General features: G+C 37.6%; 1 protein-coding gene across 1 annotated transcript in view; it reads right to left on the reverse strand.

Annotated features, from left to right (window-relative positions):
- LOC135648772 (myosin-11-like) overlaps window positions 1-22918 on the reverse strand; it is a 29190-nt gene that overhangs the window by 1784 nt on the left and 4488 nt on the right. Inside the window, exons 3-34 of the mRNA XM_065166706.1 lie at window positions 21049-21192; window positions 20810-20955; window positions 20578-20734; window positions 20410-20468; window positions 20148-20307; window positions 19879-20028; window positions 19159-19295; window positions 18933-19079; window positions 18708-18809; window positions 18546-18603; window positions 18236-18337; window positions 17035-17072; window positions 16777-16903; window positions 16532-16702; window positions 16273-16404; window positions 16061-16170; window positions 15888-15948; window positions 15353-15530; window positions 15074-15279; window positions 14838-14957; window positions 7463-7561; window positions 7043-7264; window positions 6291-6430; window positions 4686-4797; window positions 4549-4599; window positions 4365-4448; window positions 4086-4256; window positions 3840-3995; window positions 3522-3725; window positions 3189-3332; window positions 2867-2937; window positions 2680-2779 (exon numbers count right to left, since the gene is read on the reverse strand). Of these exons, the coding sequence (XP_065022778.1) occupies window positions 2680-2779; window positions 2867-2937; window positions 3189-3332; window positions 3522-3725; window positions 3840-3995; window positions 4086-4256; window positions 4365-4448; window positions 4549-4599; window positions 4686-4797; window positions 6291-6430; window positions 7043-7264; window positions 7463-7561; window positions 14838-14957; window positions 15074-15279; window positions 15353-15530; window positions 15888-15948; window positions 16061-16170; window positions 16273-16404; window positions 16532-16702; window positions 16777-16903; window positions 17035-17072; window positions 18236-18337; window positions 18546-18603; window positions 18708-18809; window positions 18933-19079; window positions 19159-19295; window positions 19879-20028; window positions 20148-20307; window positions 20410-20468; window positions 20578-20734; window positions 20810-20955; window positions 21049-21192 (4059 nt within the window). The remainder of the gene's footprint in view (window positions 1-2679; window positions 2780-2866; window positions 2938-3188; window positions 3333-3521; window positions 3726-3839; window positions 3996-4085; window positions 4257-4364; window positions 4449-4548; window positions 4600-4685; window positions 4798-6290; window positions 6431-7042; window positions 7265-7462; window positions 7562-14837; window positions 14958-15073; window positions 15280-15352; window positions 15531-15887; window positions 15949-16060; window positions 16171-16272; window positions 16405-16531; window positions 16703-16776; window positions 16904-17034; window positions 17073-18235; window positions 18338-18545; window positions 18604-18707; window positions 18810-18932; window positions 19080-19158; window positions 19296-19878; window positions 20029-20147; window positions 20308-20409; window positions 20469-20577; window positions 20735-20809; window positions 20956-21048; window positions 21193-22918) is intronic.

Below are 22918 nucleotides of genomic sequence, written 5' to 3' on the forward strand. Positions count from 1 at the left end.
ATTATTTAAATTTTTAAATAAAAATATACCATTAAATTAAGAAAATCTAAGATACAAAATCATAATGTCACATTAACAAAAAGTTTCAAAATGCACACTAGCCATTTATCCTGAAACCTAACAATAATTTCAAATAAATAAAAATTAATAGTATTAAAATCAAAATAATAGTGTTATACTGTATACAGTTAATAGTATACAGTATACTGTTAACAGTATACTTTTGATTTCGAAAGAGAAGAAGCGAAAGAGAAGAGAAGAGTGTAAGGGAAAACCGAGGGTGCTGAGAAAAGCGGGAGCGGTAGCGGCAACGGCGAGCGACGACAGTGGCAGCAGCAGCGAGCTGCGAGAGCGGCGATAGAGGCAGCGACAGCAGCGGCTACGGGACCGGGAGCAACAAGCGACGACAGTGGTAGCGGCAGTAGTAAAAGTGAGCAGCGGCAGCGAGAGCGGCGAGCGGCAACAGTGGCAGGAGCAGCGACAGCAGCGAGCAGCGGGAGCGGTGAGTGGCGACAGCGTGAATGGCGAGCAGGGTTAGGGTTGGGGAAGTCGCGCTGATATCGGTGCTTTAGTTGGTTCAATTGAACCAACTAAAGCATCGGAGACCGAACTAGACCTAAACCGCTGGTTCGGTCGCCTAGTTTAACCCAGGCGCTCGCCCGAAGCGCCCGGCGCCTGGGCTGAGCGCCTAGGCGGCGCCTCTTTGAAGCCCGCCGCCTGGAAATGAAGCAAGGCGCTCGGGCCTCGCCTCGCCTCGCCCGAGCGCCTAGGCGAGCGCCCGAGCGCCTTTTTAAATCACCGGTCTCAATGAAAAATTTTCTACTGTTAAAATGGTGAGAAATGTCAGTAGGCTTCTTCCAAGAATTTGGAACGCATGAAAGGGTAGTTTACAAACAGCTTGTTGCTTTTTAGATAATCTAATGGCTGAAATGATCATTAGGAAGAAAAAGAGTGATATGAAGGGATGATACTTGAAACCAAATTTGTCTGTATTTCCAAGGAGATTTGGGGAAATCAATCTTGGGAAAATACTACAATAACTTATGGCATTATACACATGTAGAACTTTCTCAAGGGCAGTCCAGGAAACAATGTTATATATAAAGATCCACACTCTAAAGAAGATTCTCTTCTTTCTGTAGAAGACAGCTTTTTTAGTCCATATGTGCTCCACATGACTAGCTTTAGAGAGCTCTGTAATGTTGGAATAACAAGAGCATACATTAAATGATAGAATTCACTAAATGCGGTTTCATGGCATAAATTTATACCATTTGTTAAGGAAATTGTCTTGGATGACGAGGTTATATTTGGAAATGAAGTCCAAGAATGACAAACTGCAAAATCAAGGGTTTCAAGAATAACTGAAACTAAGATTAAGCACAAGAATTCAATAACATTAATTCTTAAATACATAGGTAATACATTATCAAGAAAAATTAAGAACCAAATTATTTTGTCATTTTAGATTAAAATTTCACATCGAAGAATGAACAGGAAAAACTAACATAAGAGGTTAGGTGGGGAGGGTCTTCTTTGGTAACTGAATAAAGACCTTGAGTTAAATAGGTAAACAACAAATACTTTTTAAGGCTCTTACACAGATGTGGACAATGTATCAGATAACTAATGCAACTGAGATGACAACTTTTGGATTGGTGAGTAGTGTTGCTAGGCAATATAGAACAAGAAATAATTGAATTTATCATATCTTTAAGGTAGCACCAGCTTTAGATAGACTTGAGGGAACTGAAGGTTCAATATGTCCAATAAAGATTGCAGTGATCCTGAAGATGTGCGAGTTGATTGATTAAGATGCCCAATAGGGAGAGAACCAAAAGGAGATTAAGCAATTACCAATGAGCAGCTGATGGATCCATGAAGCTCAGCCAAGTAACCTAGTCTTATGGTCTACTACATGTATTATTCAAATGTAAGAATAAACATGCAGTCATCATTTTTTTTTAGTCTTCTTAAAATGATTATAGATTTCTGAAGCGGGATGCGAATATATTTTCTAGTGTATTTCTGATGTTTAGATTTGGACAAGGAAAGGGGACAATACAAACAAACGGGTGGCAATAATGACATCCTATGCTGTCATTAAATTTTAATATTTAATCTCTTTTCTTTACAATTGTAAATTAGCAGAAACACAATAGTAAGCCACATAGGTATCAGAAAATTGATGTTAAACTCACTAATTGCTACTTGCCAATATGATGAAGGCAAGATATTAACATCCAGCCACCATACTAACATGTATCAACAGTATCCTTAAATAATAATAATAATAATAAAATGAATGATATATTAATAAGTATTAAGTTATAAATACTGATTGGTCCATAATGGTCCAACCGGTATATATAATCTTGTAATGAATGCAGTCATGCACCTTAACTATGATTTTGTACTCCTATATGTTTTAGTTCCTTTTTGTTCGGAAATCTATGCCGACAAAGAAGTTAAGATGAATAAGCTGACATAGCAAAAAATCTTGGTCTACTTTCATGTATTATAATGTTATTGAAAGTTTGAAACAACAATAGTTACACAAAATTGAAGAAGAAATAGTATAGAGAAAGGGCAAGGCTACCACTGAAAACAAGAACAGACTGATTTGCCTGTCCTGGTGTAAGCATCTATTGAAGATTAGCCTGGAACCAAGAGAACTACCTCATCAGTTGATTTGTAGCACCAATTTTCTAGTTCAGCTAATCCTGCTTTAACGTATTCACCGTTACTGAATGAGCAACATTCTCTCCTCAGAAGAAGACTGAAAAAACAGAGACAATCAGTGATAATTCTCACTTGTCCACCAAAAAATGCATTCGGACACTAGTTACTGTCCAAAAAAGTGCACCTGTTAAATAGCTGTACATTTATGAAGGAAAATATCTGTGTGAACACCTTTCGAACTAAGAATGGGGGCACCTGGTTATACAAGGACACACACAGTAGAAGTCAGAGGATACACAACTAAATCATAACCAAAAAACGCAGAATGAAGTAAAAATGGGGTTGGAACATTTTTGACAAATTTGATTATACTCAGTTGCATTAAATTCTCTAACCCGACCATAATTTGTGACCAAAACCAACAGATATTCAAGGACACTTTCTTAGGAATAGAACAAAAAGTCACCATAATAAAACTTGGCATTGTGTATGGATAATAAACTGACATGATTTGCTTTCAACGTGTTCAAGAAACTGTCGAGACTCTTAACAATCCCTTGCCAGTGAGCAATCAAAGCTTGCTGTCCAGCAGCATTTCCCAGTGAGCGAGAAGTTCCTTTGACTAGACTAGCTCTTGAAGTTCGTGGTGCCTGAGTTTTCCATGTATGGAAATGAACCGAACATGCCAATGAACAAGCATTCCATGTAAGAACTTCTTCAGCTAATTATGGTAAAACTTCTAAAACAGTATACAAAATAATACCAGCAAGGCAGCAACATGATATAAATATCAACATCCTTATTAGCCTAGTTTTAAAGCACAAACAGACTATATTTACCTGAATGCACAAACCAAGCAAGGGAGATATCTCTTTCTTCAAGTTATCCCGGATCATCCCGTATATCTTTTCTACATATGCAGTAAGCTGCTGTTTGAAAAGCAAAGCAGGGTACTTTGCTTCAACTTGGCGTAATTTATCTACTCCAGTCAAACTTCCATTCACAAAAGAAAGGTTCACACCTTGTGGGGTACCCCTGAAACTCTAAGAAAAAACATGTGCAGAATAAAAAAGTGTCCCTGTGAAACTGTCTCCCCAAGCAGACTTTAAAAATGTAGAAAATCTTTTTACAAGCAATTAAGTTAGATATTTCAATACTTGAGTCATCCTCCCGAAAAGGGTGGCAGACGATGACCGTCGGCGTTGTGGTGCCATGCCTGCTGCACCGCTTGCTTTCAGTGTACGTTGGAGTAGCAATAACAAAGTTGATGCATTGGAAAGCCAGTAGGCCAAGACCTCATTATTATCCTGAGTCTTCAACATGTAAAGAATAACATCTCATTGTAGTCAACAAAGCTCATCAAGAGCAAGAAATTATAATAAAAATAATAGAATAGTTGAAACCTCGATAGCATGACCAATTGTCTGAATAATACGATCAAAGACACTTGTGCGCTCAACTTCAAATGATCGCCATTGTAGAAGGCATTTATAAGTAATACAAGCAGCAACAGGTCTACTTCCAGCAAATCCTAAGTCTTGCGCAATACACCTAATCAGTAAGTCCTGATGTTCCTGTAAAACCAGTTAACAAGTCAATTTGGAGTGCCAGAATTCATTCAAAGATCGCATGTCAAGCACCATTGCAGGAAAGAAGAAAACTGTTCAAGCCAACTATCCAACCTGCTGCTTTTCATTGAGAGATTTCTGTGGCTTATCTTCTACTTCATAATTCTCCCTCATGTTGAATGATGCACTAAGTGGATCCTAAACCACATAACACATTTAGTTGAGAATAAAACAACAAATTGAAGTTTATCAGGTTTCAAGTAGCTGGAGTTGAAAATCAAAAGAAACATCAACTTACTGCAGTTGTTCTGGTCTCGGTATTAATAACAAGACCATTTTCAGAACTCCTCTGTCAAACAAATCAATAAAAGGTTTAATAAATAAAAATTGCTAGAGTTATTTTGGCATACAGTACAAGAAGTTTGTTGCATTCACCTGTAGCGATGATTTAGAACGTCCTGATAACAATTTGCTGGGTGCTATGGATACAGCCTGCTGACGAAGTACTTTATTTTCTGATTCTACATTTGCCAGCTTCTCTTCAATCCTAAATAAGAAAGAATTGAATGTAGATGTAGATGTAGATGGCATTATCTACTACATTCAATTGCTCATTGTAAACAATTAAGAGAAATTTTATTAAGACCTCATATCATGCCAAACTGAAACACCTTAATTATGTAACATGTTCTATATAAAGCAATTTTCCATCCAACAGCACTTTTAGTCCAATCCTCAACTGTGTTTCCAAACAACATCAGATTATGGTGCATGAATATGTTCCAAGAGGAATATAGACATCTCCTGATTTGTTTTGAAGTTCTCTATTCCTCTTGAAGTTTTATGGAACTCATGCACAATCTTGATGAGTGAGAAAACATTAGAACATATATAAATATCATATGTAACCTAAAAATCTGCACTCATCCATCCTTGTGAACAAAACGTTATAGAGGAACCTAAATTGGACTTTTCTCAACAAAGCATCAGGAGTAGACAGTTGCATCTCGCTCTGACAATACTTTTCATGTGCTCTATTATTAATAATCACTGTCGACCAGAGGATAGTGCCCACCAACAAAAGCAATTATGCAGTGCCAAAGGTTCAGAGGTTTTGGGAAGAGGATTTAACATGAAAGGACACCTTAACATCAAACTGATTTCTAAAAAATGATCTGTAAGACCATTTGTGCTTTCTGATGACCTCAAATGAGATGATACAGACCAACAGTCGGAGTACCATGAGAGAGATTTTGACCATATTTTTGTGACAAATCTTGGGTCAAGGCACTACTGAAACCCAACAAAGCAGGTTTTGTTACTTTACAAAATTCGAATTGCCTAGGTCTCAAACAGTCAACTCAAAATTGTTTTGCAGCTTTGTGACTTACCTTGCTAAAGCTGCAAAAGTATGCAACTTAAGTTGCTTTATCTGCAGTATCCTTCAACATAGTGAGACTATCACCAACTGCTCTAAAATTGTCTGTGTCATTCACCTCTAGGGCATAAAGCAGTTCCAACATCTCCTAAATTGATTCGAATAACAAAAACCTCATCTTGAAATGGATGCTTGTTTCCAGATTTCTTAGGTTACTAATCATGAATGAACCGAGGTATACACTTAGTGGTAAAGATGTTGAGTGCAGAGTTTTAAACAAGGAAATATTGCTAGGAAGAATATTTTCTGCATTGGATAGGACTATGTAGATGATCAGATAACAGATCATCATCCCTATGCCAGGGGAAATTTACCTATGAGCAATGTCATGTCAAGTTCTGAAAATAATTACAAAACAGTTGCTGGCTTACAACAAACAGATGCCACTATGCCCATTGCCTTTATCAGTTAGCATCATCACATCTACATGTTAAAACTGTGAAACTTCCATGACATCCATCCATTTTTTGATCTAGGAAGAAAAGTTGTACTTCCTTGTGTGTACCTATGTAGATGTGACATCATCACATCTACATGTCAGGTTCCTACTCTGTACTTCAGTGACATGGGAATGTGCCAGATATAAGAGTAAGAAATTATACCTATGCAAAGATTCCTGAAGTTGATGCACTTTTCCTTCTGATTCATGTAACTTTCTCTGTCTTTCTTCACTTATTTTTTGTGCTTCAGTGAATTTGTTCTCAGCATCATCAGCTCGTTGTTTTTCTGACTGAAATGAGGCCTAAAAGGGCAGAAAACAAGAAGATTACAATAAAACAAGTCAAGATGTTCATATTCAAAAGACACTTTCTACTACATAAATTGGCTAAAGTAAATTACTTGTAACATGTATAGAAAAGGAATGATGTTTACCCACTTAGTAATTTGCTTCATTAGAAAAACTTTCCAAAATAAGCATTAACCATAATCATAATGCGAGCAGATATTATTTCAATCTTAATTAAATCAGTAACTATTTGCAGTTATGAGATCTGATCCACCCATATTAAAGCCCACGTCATTCTTCGAAACATATTAAATACATATAGCTTGCAAACAAAGAAATTTCATGCTTAACTACTTAAGAATGTTTTTCACCCATTGTTTGTAAAGGGGGATGCCCTGTCATATTTTAGTTCTCCTTCAAATGTAGCCCCTTTGCCTTATTACTGTAAAATCAACTATCTAATGCTTCTACCTGCAGAATAATTAAAAGTAATATGGGGGATTAAAATTAAGCCTGCTTTTAAGTGAAAACCATTAAACAAACACCCGGTATATTTCAGAAATATAGAGCAAACAAATAAATTTACTAATACTGTTAAGGTATGGCCAATTATATGAAGCCAAGCACCTTTAAGTTCTCCACCTCAGCTGTCAAGGAATCAATCTTTTCAGTATCTTGAACATGAATGGTAGTTTCTTTGATAACAGGGGGTGCTTCTTCAATAGCCTTTCTAGCAGCCTCTCGTTCCTCGGCAAGGATTTCAGTTGTCTCATCCAATTTACTTTGTGTTGCTTGCAAAGAGCTTTGTAACTTTGCTATCTCTTGTCCTTTAGCTTCCTCTAAGTCCGTCTGTATCCATTCACAATTAAGTTATCCCTGTCAACTTCAGTACCATATGCTTAACAATATAACAGAGAGCGTACAATTTGTAGATTCAATGAGATAATCGAAAATTGAATGTGATTGCCCTAAGTTTCTTTCATCCATTATTGGTCAACTTCAGCATATCTAACCTTATGGATAGTCTATTAAATGTCCAAACATTACCCTCAAACGCTTTTCTAATTGTAAACGCCATGTAAGATCTTCCACTGTCTTTTCAAGCTTATCCTTTGCTTCCTTGAGGGCACCTGTTTCTCGTGCAGCCTGAACCAAACAAATTAAAGAAATTAAAACATACAGTTATCAAGGAACACTAGAAACCCCTTCAATGAACAAACTTTTTACTGCAAAACACAACTGCATTTGAAACTGTTTCTTCAGTGTTTGATCAATTGGTAATAATATAGTTTTTTTCAGAGGAAGGGAACAGTTCTACAATAATATAAGCATATAGACATACGTTTTATGTGTCACAAGATCTGATAAATAGAAAGGATCCATGGAGTAGATCCCATACAGTTAGGAATTTATGGCTGTTATTGATCTGTTGTACATATAAATAGACAAGAGACTCAAACTCAAAATTATTCTCTGATAGTCCAAAATAAATCTGAAGATATCAGGTTTTGCTTTTTTTTCCTTCACGTATTGACAATAACCATTACATGCATGGAGGTGGTACCATGGTATATTGTCGTAATTGGGGATGTAGATTATGTTTAAAGTAATATTTTGTTTATCTTTTGGAGGGAAGTAACTAGCACACAAAACCGATGTAATTTTAAGAAATATAAAACAGTGGATCCAAGAAGAAATGTTTTGAAAGTAAAAACATGCAAAATCATCTATATGCAAACTTTACATATTATATGGATCTGACAACACACAAAGAAGGTACATCAAAAAAACAACTAAGTAGTTCAAATGTTAAAGAGAGTAAAAAGCCAACTCTTCAAAATGCAGAGTTATTGGAAAGTTTTATTAGGATCCCTTTATTTTCTGAGCTTTTGAATAATGTTTTATTGAGTTTGTTTAGTTCAATAAGAGTCGGATAGGGTTTATTTAATATTTATTTATTATTAAGAGTCCAAGTCCTGGTGGATTCTGGGTGGAACTCTATAAATAAGAATGTATCTGTTTCTTTTCACCAATCAATGAAATGTTATTCCAGTCTTCTGACAAACCCTAGGAGGCCGATTCCCTCGAAGTGATCATCCCCTTTCCCCCTCTTTATTCTATAATAAAACCTTAGGGTCTTCTCATTTGGTATCAGAGCAACGATCCTCGGCGTTCTCGTTGCAATTTCTCACAACACCTCGCCGTAGCTATCATCATCTAAAAAAAAAAGGAAAGAAAAAAAAGAAAAGAAGAAGCAACTGCGGTCCTCGGCATCTCTACAGTTGCCTCAGATGCGCCTCCGCCAGAGACGGCGCTGCCAACAGCATGCCTCCTAGCCGAGAGCAGTGTGAGGGCATCGCGCACCATCCTGCTTAGCGAGAAAGGGCCGCCACCACTGCTTCCTGGCCAACGACCACTGTCGCCCGCCTCCCAATTGTGACCCTCGTTGCCTCCCCTTGGGTCGCAGCCGCAGCCGCTCGACCATCCCTCCTCGCGGCGACCGAAACAGGGTAACCATGACCATCGCAACCACCGCTGTTTCCTCAACCGCTCGTGATCCTTCGGCGTCGCTAGCATCTCCTTCTACGGTGCGACAGAAACAAAGCACCCTCTACTGCCGCAGCCGTCGGTTGCCACCACCGCCGCCGCTGCTTCCCGGTTAGCGACCACCGTGGCCCGCCTCCTGGCCGCGACCCTCGTTGCCTCCCCTTGGGTCGCAGTCGCAGTCGCAACCGCTCGATCATCCCTCCTCGCGACGACCGAAACAGGGCAACTCCCCACGACCGCCGCAGCCACCGTTGTTTCCTCCCCTCTTCACTACCAGCATCGACAACAACCGCCTCCCAGCCACGCCCTCAACACTGCCTCGACTGACACCCGCCTCCCAACCGCGACCCTCGCTGCCTCCCCTTGGGTCGCAACCGCTCGCGACGATGCTTTTGCCTCCAACCGCGCATGCAGCAACTGCAACGAGCCCTCACGCTGCTCTAGGCATCCGCTTCCTCAGTAGCCTCGCAACGATTCCTCACGCCCTCAACGCAAGCTTCACAATAGCTGCACCGAATAGGGCAGTGCTGATGCCCTTGACTAGACAACAGAAATGAGCTTACTGGAGAGCTTTAGCAAGCTTCAACAAGATGAAAGTTCAAGTCTTACGTTGAACCGACCTGGAGACATTAGAAAAAGGAACCAAGAACAGGACACAAGCTACCCCCGCATGAAGGTGGAATTTCCAAGATGGGAAGATGGAGATCCGACCAGTTGGATCTCTAGGGCAGAAAAAAAATTTCGTTTTCACAAAACTCCAGAAGAATCCAAGGTGGAAATAGCTTCAATCCAACTAGATGGAGATGCAATTCAATGATATGATTGGTACGAAACCTGCCACGGGGTCCCCTCGTAGAAGCAATTCAAGAGAGGGCTTTTCGTTCGCTTTAGACCATTTGAATATGAGAATATTGATAGGCAGCTCGCTAAAATTCGTCAGAATTCTATAGTGCTAGAATATCAAAGCAGATTTGAACGATTGTCAAATCAAGCCAGATACTGGTCCAAACAACAACTGGTGGAAACATTTATTAAAGGACTTAATCTAGATATCCAGTGTGAAGTCAAAGCTTACCAACCCCGCACTATGATAGCTGCAATCTCATTTGCACATTTGCATGAAGAAAAAATCAGCAGGGAAAATCATCGAAACAGAAGTGACAACAAACAGAAGATCAGCAAGTCACCCGCCCTATCTATTCCCAACCGAAACCCTAACACCCGAAGACTAACTCGAGAAGAACTCAAGAAAAGATCAGCGAAGGGTTTGCGTAGGCACTGTGATGAAAAGTGGAGTAGGGAGCACCGATGTAAACAAGGGCAACTTCTGATGATTGAACCAATTGAGGAGGAACCGAAAGCTAACAATGTAGACTCCGATCATAAAGGTATGATTCTGATGAAGATGTTAGACCTATCATACATATAGTGCATGCATTAGCCGGCTACTTTAACCCGCAAACTATGAAAGTTAGAGGAACTTTGGAACATCAGCATGTTACAGTTTTGATTGATACTGGTAGCACTAACAAGTTTATGGATAATAAGGTTGCTAACCGATTGGCCTACCACGTTGAAAGCTGTAACAAATTCGAAGTAAAGATCGCTAATAGACGGATTTTAACTTGTGATAGCAAATGTTCGAAGATAAAATTGATTATACAAGGTTAAGAGTTGCTTGTGGACTTCTTTTGCTACCCTTGGAAGACTTCGAAGTGGTGTTCGGAATTAAATAGCTATCAACCCTGGGTGATATTTCTTGAAATTTTTCTAAAATAATCATGAAGTTTTTTATTAATGGAAAACAGGTAATCCTAAAAAGAAGACATGGAAGTAAGGTCACAATTGACACTGGCCATCAGATAGAGAGGGTTCTCCAGAAGATTGCAATGACTACTACACCGAAAGGCTAACCTATTGCTTACACTATCAAGAAGTGGAGACCGTACTTATTTGATCAACGGGTTGTGATGCGTTGTAGATACCCTGTGACTGAAGTGTTGAAAGAGAAGCTCCCTGAGTTTGATGCTACTAAGTCTTAAGGACAAGGTTGATTTGAAGAGGGAGGAATTGTTAGGATCCCTTTATTTTCTGAGCTTTTGAATAATGTTTTATTGAGTTTGTTTAGTTCAATAAGAGTCGGATAGGGGTTTATTTAATATTTATTTATTATTAAGAGTCCAAATCCTGGTGGACTTTGGGTGAAACTCTATAAATAAGGATGCATTTGTTTCTTTTCACCAATCAATGAAATATTATTCCAGTCTTATAACAAACCCTAAGAGGCTAATCCCCTCAAAGTGATTATCTCATTGTCTCCCCTTTCTTCTATGATAAAATCCTAGGGTCTTGAACACAGAGAGATCTGTAAAATGCAATAGGAGGTTTGAACAGATCGACTTATAGGAGGTTTCATTAAGGAAATTAAATAGATCTGTAAAATGCAATAGGAGGAGAACACAGAGAGATCAAGGTATTTGAAGCTAATTGATTTACATTAGGCAAAAATAAATCGGGTCTCTTCTCTAAATAATCTGACATCTAAGGACATCATTCCTTGCACTAAGTAGGGCATGCCCTGTTGGTAAATAATGTGAAACTAAACTTGGAATGGCTATCTAGAATATCACACATGACATTTGTTAGAAACTTCTCCATAAAATAGGGCAAACAACTGTTGCCAGAAAATTGGAAAATAAATCAGTGCATCATTTAAATGCCATTTTTAATAGAAAAGAATCTATGTAGATGAGAAGCTTGGTATCTGAAAAAAAGTCCTATTACTTTAGAAAGATGGAAGTAGTAAAAGGATTCAAAGGGCAAGAAGTTACTTAAATTTCTTTCAATGGCCAGGGCTAAACAAAGACAAAATAGTGATAGTTGTGATTAAAAGTAATATTGGTTCTTTAATTTTTTTATTAAACTTAAGAGGATTGTTGGGATTTTTCAAGAGGTCCTAGCTTTATCATATTATAATTTGAAATTGGTGATGATCACATCTAGTTGCAAAGAGTTACAACTTAACTAAGTTCCTCAGGAAGTGAATATCTGTGGATGTCAAACATACAAAAGAGTTTGACATGGGGATTATCAAGAAACTTGAAGAAAATCATGTGTATTATGACATGTTTAAGGTGTGCACATGAAATCAATAATCAGTTGGAGCTGTTTTATCATAAACTAAATGAATCAAACAAATGCAAAATGTTATGTTGGAGTTAATACAACCAACACTAAATTTTGGATGTACTCATGGTTGCATCATCTTTGTATAATGTGAAGTCTCAAGATAATTCTTCCCAAGGATTTTAATTTCGAATGATATCGCCCGTACCGGGCGATACATACTAGTCCGCCAGCAGACCACCCGCTGCCGGGCGGTACCGTTGATTGGGTTGTTTCTGCCCCATTACTGTAGCGGGCAATATTAGCCGAGGGAGAAGGAAGAAGAGAGAGAAGAAAAGGGAGAACATGGAGATTCGATGCCGCTCTCCCTCGACGATCTCGATCCGTCGCCGCCCTCCCTCGCTAGACACCGCAGATGAGATGTCGCCTCCTCCTCGTTTGAGGCGACGAGGCCTCAGTGTCGTTGGCGACTTCTCCTCATCCGCGTGGGGAGAAGAAGCCTCGAAGGGAGAAGAAACCGTTCCCCACACGGGGAGAAGAAACCGCCGCTTCTCCCCCGCGATTTCTTCTCTCCATGTGGGGAGAAGAAACGACACCTCTTTTTTTTTATTTTTTCCAAGATATGCAATTTTGAATAATACTGCCCGGTATGGACGGTATGTACCGGTCCGTCAGTTGACCGATACACGGACCGCCCGTTACCAGACGGAACGATATATATATATATATATATATATATATATATATATATATATATATATATATATATATATATATATATATATATATACGAGGCGACGTCGCCCCGCGTGGGAGAAGGAGTTAGACACAAGTTGATTTCATGTGCACACCTTAAACATGTCATAATACCTCACACCCTAGTATGCAGAATCATTAAAAAGAACCGGTCACTTATCACCTATGTTTAAGCAGTTAAACACAAGGTGGTGAATGGAAATGATTGAAGATCTTATTGCAAGTTATGACTTGCATAAATTTCTTATATAGATATAGAATACCTCATACCCTAGTATGCAGAATCATTAAAAAGAAAAGAATGATTTGATTTCATGTCACAATAATTTATCACATAGATGACTAATATGAAAAGGCCCATAACATCAGAAGGCCAAGATGTTAAAGACAAGGAAATCCATGGTTGAATACTAAATTTATTCAATCAGAAGCACAATATCCATCTCATGGCATCAGTCTAGAATACCCAAAATGCAGGGTTGCCACCTAATCACACCTTTATGGAACCTAATAGAATTTTTATTTCTTTAAATTTCATCAACATTGTCTAAAAACAGTGGATTCACATGTTTATGACTAGACAGTATGCAGGCGTTCAACAAATTTGAGTTGCCTTTATGAACATAATGTACATTTACCTAATGCCTTGGACTAGCTCAATGGAAATATGTGTAATCTGAATGCCAAAAATGTGAACCAACTTAACACAAGAAATGGCAAGAAAACAAAGATTGTGACCTTCCATACATTAACCGAAGATGAAAAAAATTCTGATATGAACACAAAAAATTTATGGGTCTACAGATCCAATGACAACTTGACATGAACCTCTGAAACAAAGTCCATCAAAGAAAAAGACCATACACTAATGAAGGGTTCATAAATTATTCAGTTGAATACAACTATTCCTTTCTTATTTGCTAGAAACTTCGGGTTTATGTTAATTCTGACGATCATCTTTTGAGAACAATAATATTGAGCTACAACCTACAGTTTGATTATGGTGGGTTCTTAAGCCATAAGTGTTCACATCAGATAGGCCTGCTAGTCCTTTGATAGAGATATGATCTAAGTTTTGATTCAGTCATTTGGCAGTGATTCCTTAACAGTAAAAATAAGCCTTCTACTAGGTAAATCATTTATTTACCTATTTTCTTTTTTCTCTCTAAACTTCTCTTTCATTCATCCTGCAAATGAAGACATTTCAATTAAACTCAAAAAATTTCTTTCTTTTTCTTTTGTACACATGAAAGGAAACAGACTTCCCACTTGGCTGGTAAGTTGCTTACTCCCTTCATGCTAGGTTTTCCTTATTTTCTTTGTCTGAGTATCAAAAGAGGCAACATATTATAAGGATGCCACAAACCGATGAGTGCCCTTAAAGATCTAGAACAGGTTTCAATGCGTATCCATACAATTTGAACCTAATAGATACCGGCCTACCATTTTCTTCCTTTGTTCAAGACTTCAAGTATCAAAGCTAAGATGACCTATCCTTTAAAAATATCACAAATCAACGAGTTCCCCAGAAAATCTACAAAGGGTTTTTATGCTTATCTGTACGATTGATCCTATTAGTAAATATATGTAATATCAAAAGCTTTGCCGTTCAAATGCTTGCAGTCCCTCTATACATTTGTGCACACCCCTCAATAACAAGGAAAGTAAGTAATTTTTTCCTTGCTCATTTTTGTGATTGTATTTGACTATTTGTACCAAAGGAGTGAACATATGTGTTAGCAAGCTCCATCAAAACAAGAAAATCAAATATTTCTTATAACAAACAAACCTTCTTCACAGAAAAGTGCCCACAATCAAGAAAGTATGTGAAAAACATTGATGTAGTCTTCCTATCGATTGTTAGAATTGCAAGACTTTTTACTAGCACACATAAAGATAAAAGAAGAGGAAAGCAAAAGAAGTATGCAGTTTCATCACATTTTCTTGTGCGCATCAACCTCTATAAATAATGTTATATCATAAGAATACCAACCATTTTGAGCTTCCTAAGCTCTTTCCTTGCAACCCTTCCTCTCCATCGGCACTGGGTTACAATCGATGCCCTCTTTAGCTTCTTATGGTATGAATGAGCTCTATAACAACGCCAATGGGCCTTCAAATAGCAGAAAAGAAGAAAAGATATTATATATATATGTAAGATTGAAGTTTCAAAGAATGTCAAACTGTGAACAAAGTCATTAATTCTGTAAGAAGAGAAGAAGTTTTGACCTGAATAACAGTCGCTGCCTTAGTTTGCTTCTTAAACCTAAACTCATTCCGAGCAGCCAAAAATCTAAAACCAGTTTGCAGGACAACAACTGAGAATTTCAACTGTGTATAAGCCTTCCTAGCCTTGTATCGACGCAAATTTTTCTGAACTTTTATTGCAGAATTTTCTCTTCTCATGCGTTCAAACAACTTAAAAGCCAGCTTTCCTAGAAACACAAGCATGTTAGATGAGTAAAGAACCAAAGATTACACAGCAACAGTAATTAAAGTGAAACAAACTTCTCCATAATGACTGCACAAGAATGGTAGATTTCCGTAAAGCAATAAATCGTTTCCGCAAAATATGAGTTCGTATTTGATTTTGAATAGATTTTGCAGCCCTGTTAAGCACTTCAGCTCGTCGAGCATCTAACTCCGCCATCTGACCAGCTCTAAGGAAAACTTTTGTTTTGCCTATCTGCAAAATCAAGAAGCAGTATAAAACCTCATGCATCTTAAAATGTTTCTATCAATGGTCAAAAATTAAAAAATGCACGTCTACAAGTGATCAACAAATTTAAAGCAATGGCAACAGATAACTTCCTGAACAGTAGTTACTTGCAAGGAAATTCATGATACGAGCTCATTCAATAGGAAGGTGCCTTTTGCCATGTAAATTTACAGTGACAGGTTTAGTCAAGCCATCAATAGTGCTAAATGGCTTAAAAATATAGTACTAGAAAGATTACAGAAATCATCTTTTTACAAGGCCATTCAAAAGCACAATAAATTCACCATGTAAAATGCTATGCTGAAAAACAGTGTTAGCGATCACCTGGAAACCTGTTAACCCCTTCTTTTCTAGAATCTTCCTACAAGCTATCTTTTCATCATTGCTGTTCAAAAAGCATATAGAAAAGCTCCTCATACAATGAAAGTCATGAAATCTAATAAATAACTATAAAGAACACATGTAGACCATCATAATGAAAGACAATGCGAACTTACTTCCCCTCCAAAATTTCTGGAGCAAGAACACCAAAACGGTGTAAAAATTCATAGAATATACGACGAGTAGGATATCCAGCACAGCTAATTCTGATGGCCTCAAGAACACCCTAATGACACCCAAAAAGAATAACAATGATAGAATTTAGACTTGCTTACTATATAAAATAACAACTCTGCTTGGACCATTGCAAATGTCCAAAAATACTCACACCACAGCGTAATTGTTGCATGACATTGAGATTCTCAAATACGGCAGGTTTTAGAAGATTGTTCGGCTTCACACATCTAATGTAATGAGGTTCTGTGGAATTCAATGTGTCCATCAAGGCCTGTAATTGCAGCTGCAGCAAAATTTTCAAACTGGAATTAGATGCATATTTTACAGAAAAAGAGAGGCCCCAAATTGTTCTCCAGAATGAAAAAAGAATAATCCTAATATTTCAACAACTGAGGAAGATAAGTATACACCTTAAATCGAGAACCAATGGATGAAAATTTAGAAGACTTAGATGTCTCCTCAGGTAAAGAAGGAAAAAGGCCTGAAACAAATGAGCATTTTGATGCGCTCAACAAATCTTGGTGTTCCGCCACAACATAATCCTTATTTTTGTCCAGGAACTGGTCAGACTGATATAAAACCTAATAACAGAATACAAACACAAAAATAAATCTTAATGCTTAAAACTATTTTCAGCTAAATCAAGAAATCCAACCTCGCCAGCATAATGGCCTATAGAAAAATCAGTGCGAGAAAGCTTGGGCTTGATGAAGCGCTTGTGTGTTTTAAATGTCTGGTAAAGCTTTTGCGCGAAGGTTTCATGTGTTGATTTTGGAAACATACTGTTGGAAAAAGGGTTGTTAACATCAAACAATAAGTTGTCCATTCTAAAAATCCATAAAAAATTGTCTCACACCAAAAAAATAGTATTTTATTGAAAAGAACAAGAACAGAAAAGAGAATAAGACCATACCATGCTTCATCTAGGAGTGCAACGATACCTCCAGGTTTCTGTATAAGAAAATAGCAACCTTAGTTATTAGCACAAACAGTTTCCATTAAAGTTCCTTCAATAACAACAAGCCATAATGGTCCAGCTATTTAGGGTCAACTACATAGATTATTTTCCGCCGTGGAGTATTACATAAAGTTTCTTAACGTGCAAAAACATATAAAGGTCTCATTGTTGCTATTCTTCACATTAATTAATATTATTGGGTACTAGACTCATCTTACTGTTCTTGATTATATCATGAAAATAAATTTTCATTTAGCATGACCATTGTGAAAATGCATAAAGATTGCCATACATCTTTGCGAAAGAGATACCAGAATACTTTTACAGTCAGGGAAGATCTCTAAAGAGAATATGTTTGTTGTACTACTACTAGCCAATATGGTCTATATTGTTTAAACATGTAATCTTAGAAAATAATCTCAGACAATCTACTAAACTATTTTTGCTAACTAAGTTCCCTCCCTCAATCTCTTATAATATAACAACACCATCTATTACATATGTTTACTGTGCTCAAAGAAAAAATAGAGCATCCTTTCATTAAACATAGCTGTGCTACTTGTAGCTAGAGCAAACTCTTGGAACTGTAGGTTTACTCCGAGGCTCTTGAAGTACATAATTCTGAATGCTGGGAATGGAACAGAACACACATAACTGTTTTGACCATTTTAGAGTGACAAACATCTGGTCATTATTATAGTCTGTTAATAAATATGAGAACTCAATTTGATGTTTCTATTTAGGACCTTTATTGTTTTGTTAATGCTACCTAGAGTGAAACTTTTCTTAACATGAGCCACAAATGAGATTGGGCTATAAGTCCCCATCTTAGGTTGCTTTATGTCATCCCATAATATCACAACTATGATGTTAATGCATCAACATCACTACTATTCTACAATTTACCATCACCATGCATGATACATGAACTAAATAGAACATGGAAACTACCAGTCACTGTTAGAAGTTCGAACATTATTGATCAATATCTGCACATTATCAAAAGTTAATAGGCATATACAGTAAACACAAGCCACACAAATATGTGAATGATGGATATTGATTAACATGTCTAGGGGAAGTGCAAACAAGGAAAAACAAGACTATATAGAACATTCAAAAATCATGTGCAAGTACAAATAAATAAATAAAAAACCTTCTCAATAAGATCCAGGACATCTTGGTTATCAACAAATTCAATGTAGCTCCAATCTATTTCTTCTTTCGTGTACTCTTCCTGCTCCATCTTGAAAACATGCTGAAAGAACAATTTGCAATTAACTTAATAGTTAAATAACCATTTGAAACACGTTTTTAATTTTCTCATGCCGGAAAGGTATGGGGTTGTACTAAATTGGGAACTTTGGGCCCTACATATTGCATCTTCTAAGTGAAATCTTGGTTCCTAGCTTAACTTTTTGTCAGCCTAGAGAAAAGAATGAATGTATCATTTAAGAAGCAATTACCTGGTTAAAATGCTGCTGTAGTTTCTCATTTGTGAAATTGATGCAAAACTGCTCAAAACTGCAAAACAATGAAGGTAAATTATAGAAGATGATAGCGTCAGGGATAAAGTTAAATATTATGTGACACGATATGAATGAAATCCTCTATTTCTTAATTATTACCTGTTTGTCTTGAAACTTTCAAAACCATAGATGTCTAGGACCCCAATCAGTGACTTAGAAGTTGGATCTTGTCCAATTGAGACATTTATTTTATCAACAAGCCTGTAGTTTAATGAAACAAATTTCTTCAAGATTCATCATTTGGTGGTTACTAACTTACTATATCATTAATGCTTGAAGCAACTTTAAAGAAGTATGAGATTGGGTCATGAGATAGTACTTTACCAATCAAATAACCGAGAATATATAGTTTTAGCCAAGCCATCCCTGCTTATGGTTGCAGCATGAGGATCAAGTGGTCTCTTAATAACTTCTTCAGGTGTTATCATCACACGCTTACACAGAGCATCTTCCAAAGCCTCAGAATCACACCTGAAACATGATACCTTCAAAACCTTAAGTAGCAGCATCTAAAAGCAACAGGAATAGGGAATGGGAATGTGGAATTCACATGAGAAGCTCCGCAGTCATCTTGAGATGAAACTTAGATTTGTCATCTTTTAAAACTGACGAATCTACTTCTTGTCCCTTAGTGAAATCAATATTTCCAAGATGAAGAATGCCTGCAACAACCCTGAAAATTCCATCCTGGCAAAAGGATCCAACAGATAAAAATTCAAACATAATTTTAGTCAAGGTTTTTTATATACTGGTCTATATTGATTCCGATTAGTTGTCAGACTGGTTTGGTATTGAAATACCAAGCAGTATGCCAATCTACAACACCCAGTACCACTTAAAAACAATACAAATGGAAATGGGCAGTAATATCAAGTGGCACCAAGTTAGGCATTCTGATACCAGTACTTGGTTAGACCATAAGATACCGGTCAATACATATTGGTCTCTCTGGTAGTTTAAATCATGGTATGCAGTACCGAATGGTACCACCCGATACGGGCGGTACGTACCGGTCCGACGGCATACCGATACGCGGACCGTCCGGTACCGCTACAGTGTTACTGTATTATACTGTAGCAGTACTAAAGTGCTACAGTGCTATACTATAGCAATGCTACAGTAATGAAGAAAATATATAAAATTATTCGGTACGCCCTAGTGTACCGCTCGGTACGCCCTGGTATCGTACCGAGCCAACCTCAAAACACCGGTACGGTACAGTATTGCATACCTTGGTTTAAATCATGCTTAACAGAAAGTTAATCTTTACCTGTTCTTGTGCACTGATTCCGACAATATCCATAGCCCTCCTGGTGGCCAAATAGTCATGGGCATCACTCACACCAACCAATTCATAGCAATTTGATTGGTTAAGATAATGAAATGAACTTGGTTTTCCTAACTTATACTTGTCAACTATCTGCAAGGTGATACAGAAATTAGTTACAGAAACTACCGAATGTTAAGATTAAAAGATGTTTCTCCATTAAGCATCATAATACATCAATTGCAGACAATAATTCCCAGAAAAAACAACACCTCTTGTGGTGCAGCACATAGAAGGTAAAAGCAGTGGTAGTTACGCTCTGGATCAGAAACCTGGCAAACTCGGGACCTCTCAAGAAGGTAGGTACGGATGGCAGCACCTGATATTTTACCTTGCCTATTAAACTGGATCTCAACAAACTTGCCGAAACGACTGCATGCATTTAAAAATGTATGAATTAACACAGATGCTCATAAAGACTATAATGTTGTACGGTAACATTTAATTTTACATCAAAATCTTCTTGTTCAATACCTGGAGTTGTTATTTCTGACAGTTTTTGCATTTCCAAATGCTTCAAGAACTGGGTTTGACTGGAAAAACAGTCACTTATCAAACACTCAGAAAAAGAACATGCGCATGGACTACCACAGAAGCTCCAGTTGAACTGTGCTTACTAATTGCCAGAGATTCTCAACTTACTTCGAGTACTTGTTGCTCTACCGTTCGCCCTTCAGTAGCAGCACGCCCACCCAAATAAGCAAGATAGCGCATAAGCATCTTTGTTGTCTCAGTTTTACCTGCACCACTTTCACCACTAACCAAAATGGAATTGCTTTTCCCCTCATTTATCATTGCCCTGTTTCATATAGGCAGCTTGGAGTAAATTCGTGAATTTAGAGGAAAAATAATCTTGTATGCAAAAGTGATAAACCTGTATGCTACATCTGCCACTGCAAATACATGAGGACTTAGCTCACCCAAGGGAGCTCCTTTATATTGGGTCATCATGTGAGAATCATATAGATGGGGCAACCTTTGAAATGGATTTATGGCAATCAGAATATTTCCTGTGTAAGTCTGCCACAGAAATACATGTCACATCAGAACATTGTTTCAAAAAGAGCATATGTCCTGAACTGTAACTTGGATGATAAATGCTGTGCAGCTTACATAAATTTCATTCAGTTGGTATCTGGCTGCCAAATTCTGCAGAACTCCAGGCTCATGCAGATAAGAGAGCTTTGTCATGTCATCAACCCCTCCAGCAGGGGCTTCCATATCTTTGGGATATACTTTTGACAGATTGGCAACAACCTAATGAATCACCATCAGTGCACAATGCATAGAATATATGGTCCCAGTAATTTAACATTTAAAATATATAAAGGATTAAAACTACAAATTCATGCACCAAAATTACAGCAATTTTTAATTCAGGGACTTAAAAAGTGTAAAAAATGAATACTACTACTACACTTTACAAGATTCAAGAAAAACTAGATATGATCAAGTGAATCAGCTGCTGTTTGTTTGCACATGACTCATACTGCAAATCAAAAAGCAATGAGAATGGCAAAAAAAAACAGTGAGAAGATAATACATTTCAAGTTCGGCTAGTAATTACTTCCTTTAAAGTAATCAAAAGGTTGACATCCTAGACCCACAAAAAGCATCAAGGACCAAATGATTTTACTAGTGTTGCCAAGTGAAGTGGCCATCAGTTTTTAGTACTTCATCCAATTATGATAAAATATCATTTTTGTGCTATTTAAATATGAGCAACAAATGTGCAAATATATCAAAGCAAGGACCATAATAAACCACTTGCAAACGTCATATGAATTAGAACAGAAATAATATGCTCTTGCTGGATTGTCACAATGACTATATGGAGACATAGCGGTCAGGTATGTACCAGTCACCTGGGCATTGTCACAGGTCTCATGTTGCATCAAGGATGTAATAACACATATGGGCATTTCGATTAGATTCCAGTAATTGATAGAGGATCACAACAAGCTCAAAACCAACATGGTTTTGCCCCTAGAAACTATTATTCATAAAATGCACTTTACAGTGAGCATGAACTAAATGTTACCTCCCTGACAGTTTAAATACGATATGAAAATAATTCCAATGTTTGCCACAGATTGAGGATATCTAGAATTATTTTAGAAAGTATGTTGTGCTAGTCATAGGTGCCTTACAAGCCAATCACGTGAGTGATGGCACGTGTGACATGACATGTACTCTTTTTGCTTATTATATTATTTGGCATTTTATCACTTTATCTTGCATGCTGCATATATTGTGATGTACATGGATCTGTGCAATGAGAATCGGATCGTGATGAGATCATAATAATGAGATTGATTCGCCTTTAAACATAGACCCTAAATAATCACGGTCATGGGTCACTCGAGAGAGACATCGAGGTGACCGGATAGACTGGTGTATTATATACTCGTTCATATGATGGAGGCGGCTGGTGTCATAGATGCTCGTGTAGGGACACTAAGGATACCGCGCAGGTGCTCATTGGAGAATGAGTTCACTGATTGATCCACTCACAAAATGCTGGATGGTTGATGATGCCTCATTGTCAGACAACGATTCCGTCGTCTCAGTGGTGTATCTGATCCCTAGACTTGAGACACCAAGGATGTCCTATATGAGTACTTCACTCTCTGATATCAGACTTATAAACCTGGAAGTTCTAGATCTAGCACAACCGGTCATTGGAAGTGGCAGTCAACCTTACGAGGGCTATTGAGTGTCAATAGAGGATCATCCACTCTCAGTATCATGAGAGGAATATCTCATGTGTTTTTGCTCAAGCAAATCCCTAGCTAGGGTCATTTGGATTAAGAGAGAAAGAGTTCTCTGAGAGAATCCGATTAGAGCTAGACTCAAGTCGAAACCATATGAGACTGATAGCACCATGTCCGGTATACGATCTCTAGGATATTAGATGGATGAGGGACTACAGATACACAGTAACTAACGACAGATAAGTCCAATGGATTGGATTCCCCTGTAT

Source organism: Musa acuminata, chromosome BXJ1-4 (assembly GCF_036884655.1).
Source record: "Musa acuminata AAA Group cultivar baxijiao chromosome BXJ1-4, Cavendish_Baxijiao_AAA, whole genome shotgun sequence".
NCBI lineage: Eukaryota > Viridiplantae > Streptophyta > Magnoliopsida > Zingiberales > Musaceae > Musa > Musa acuminata.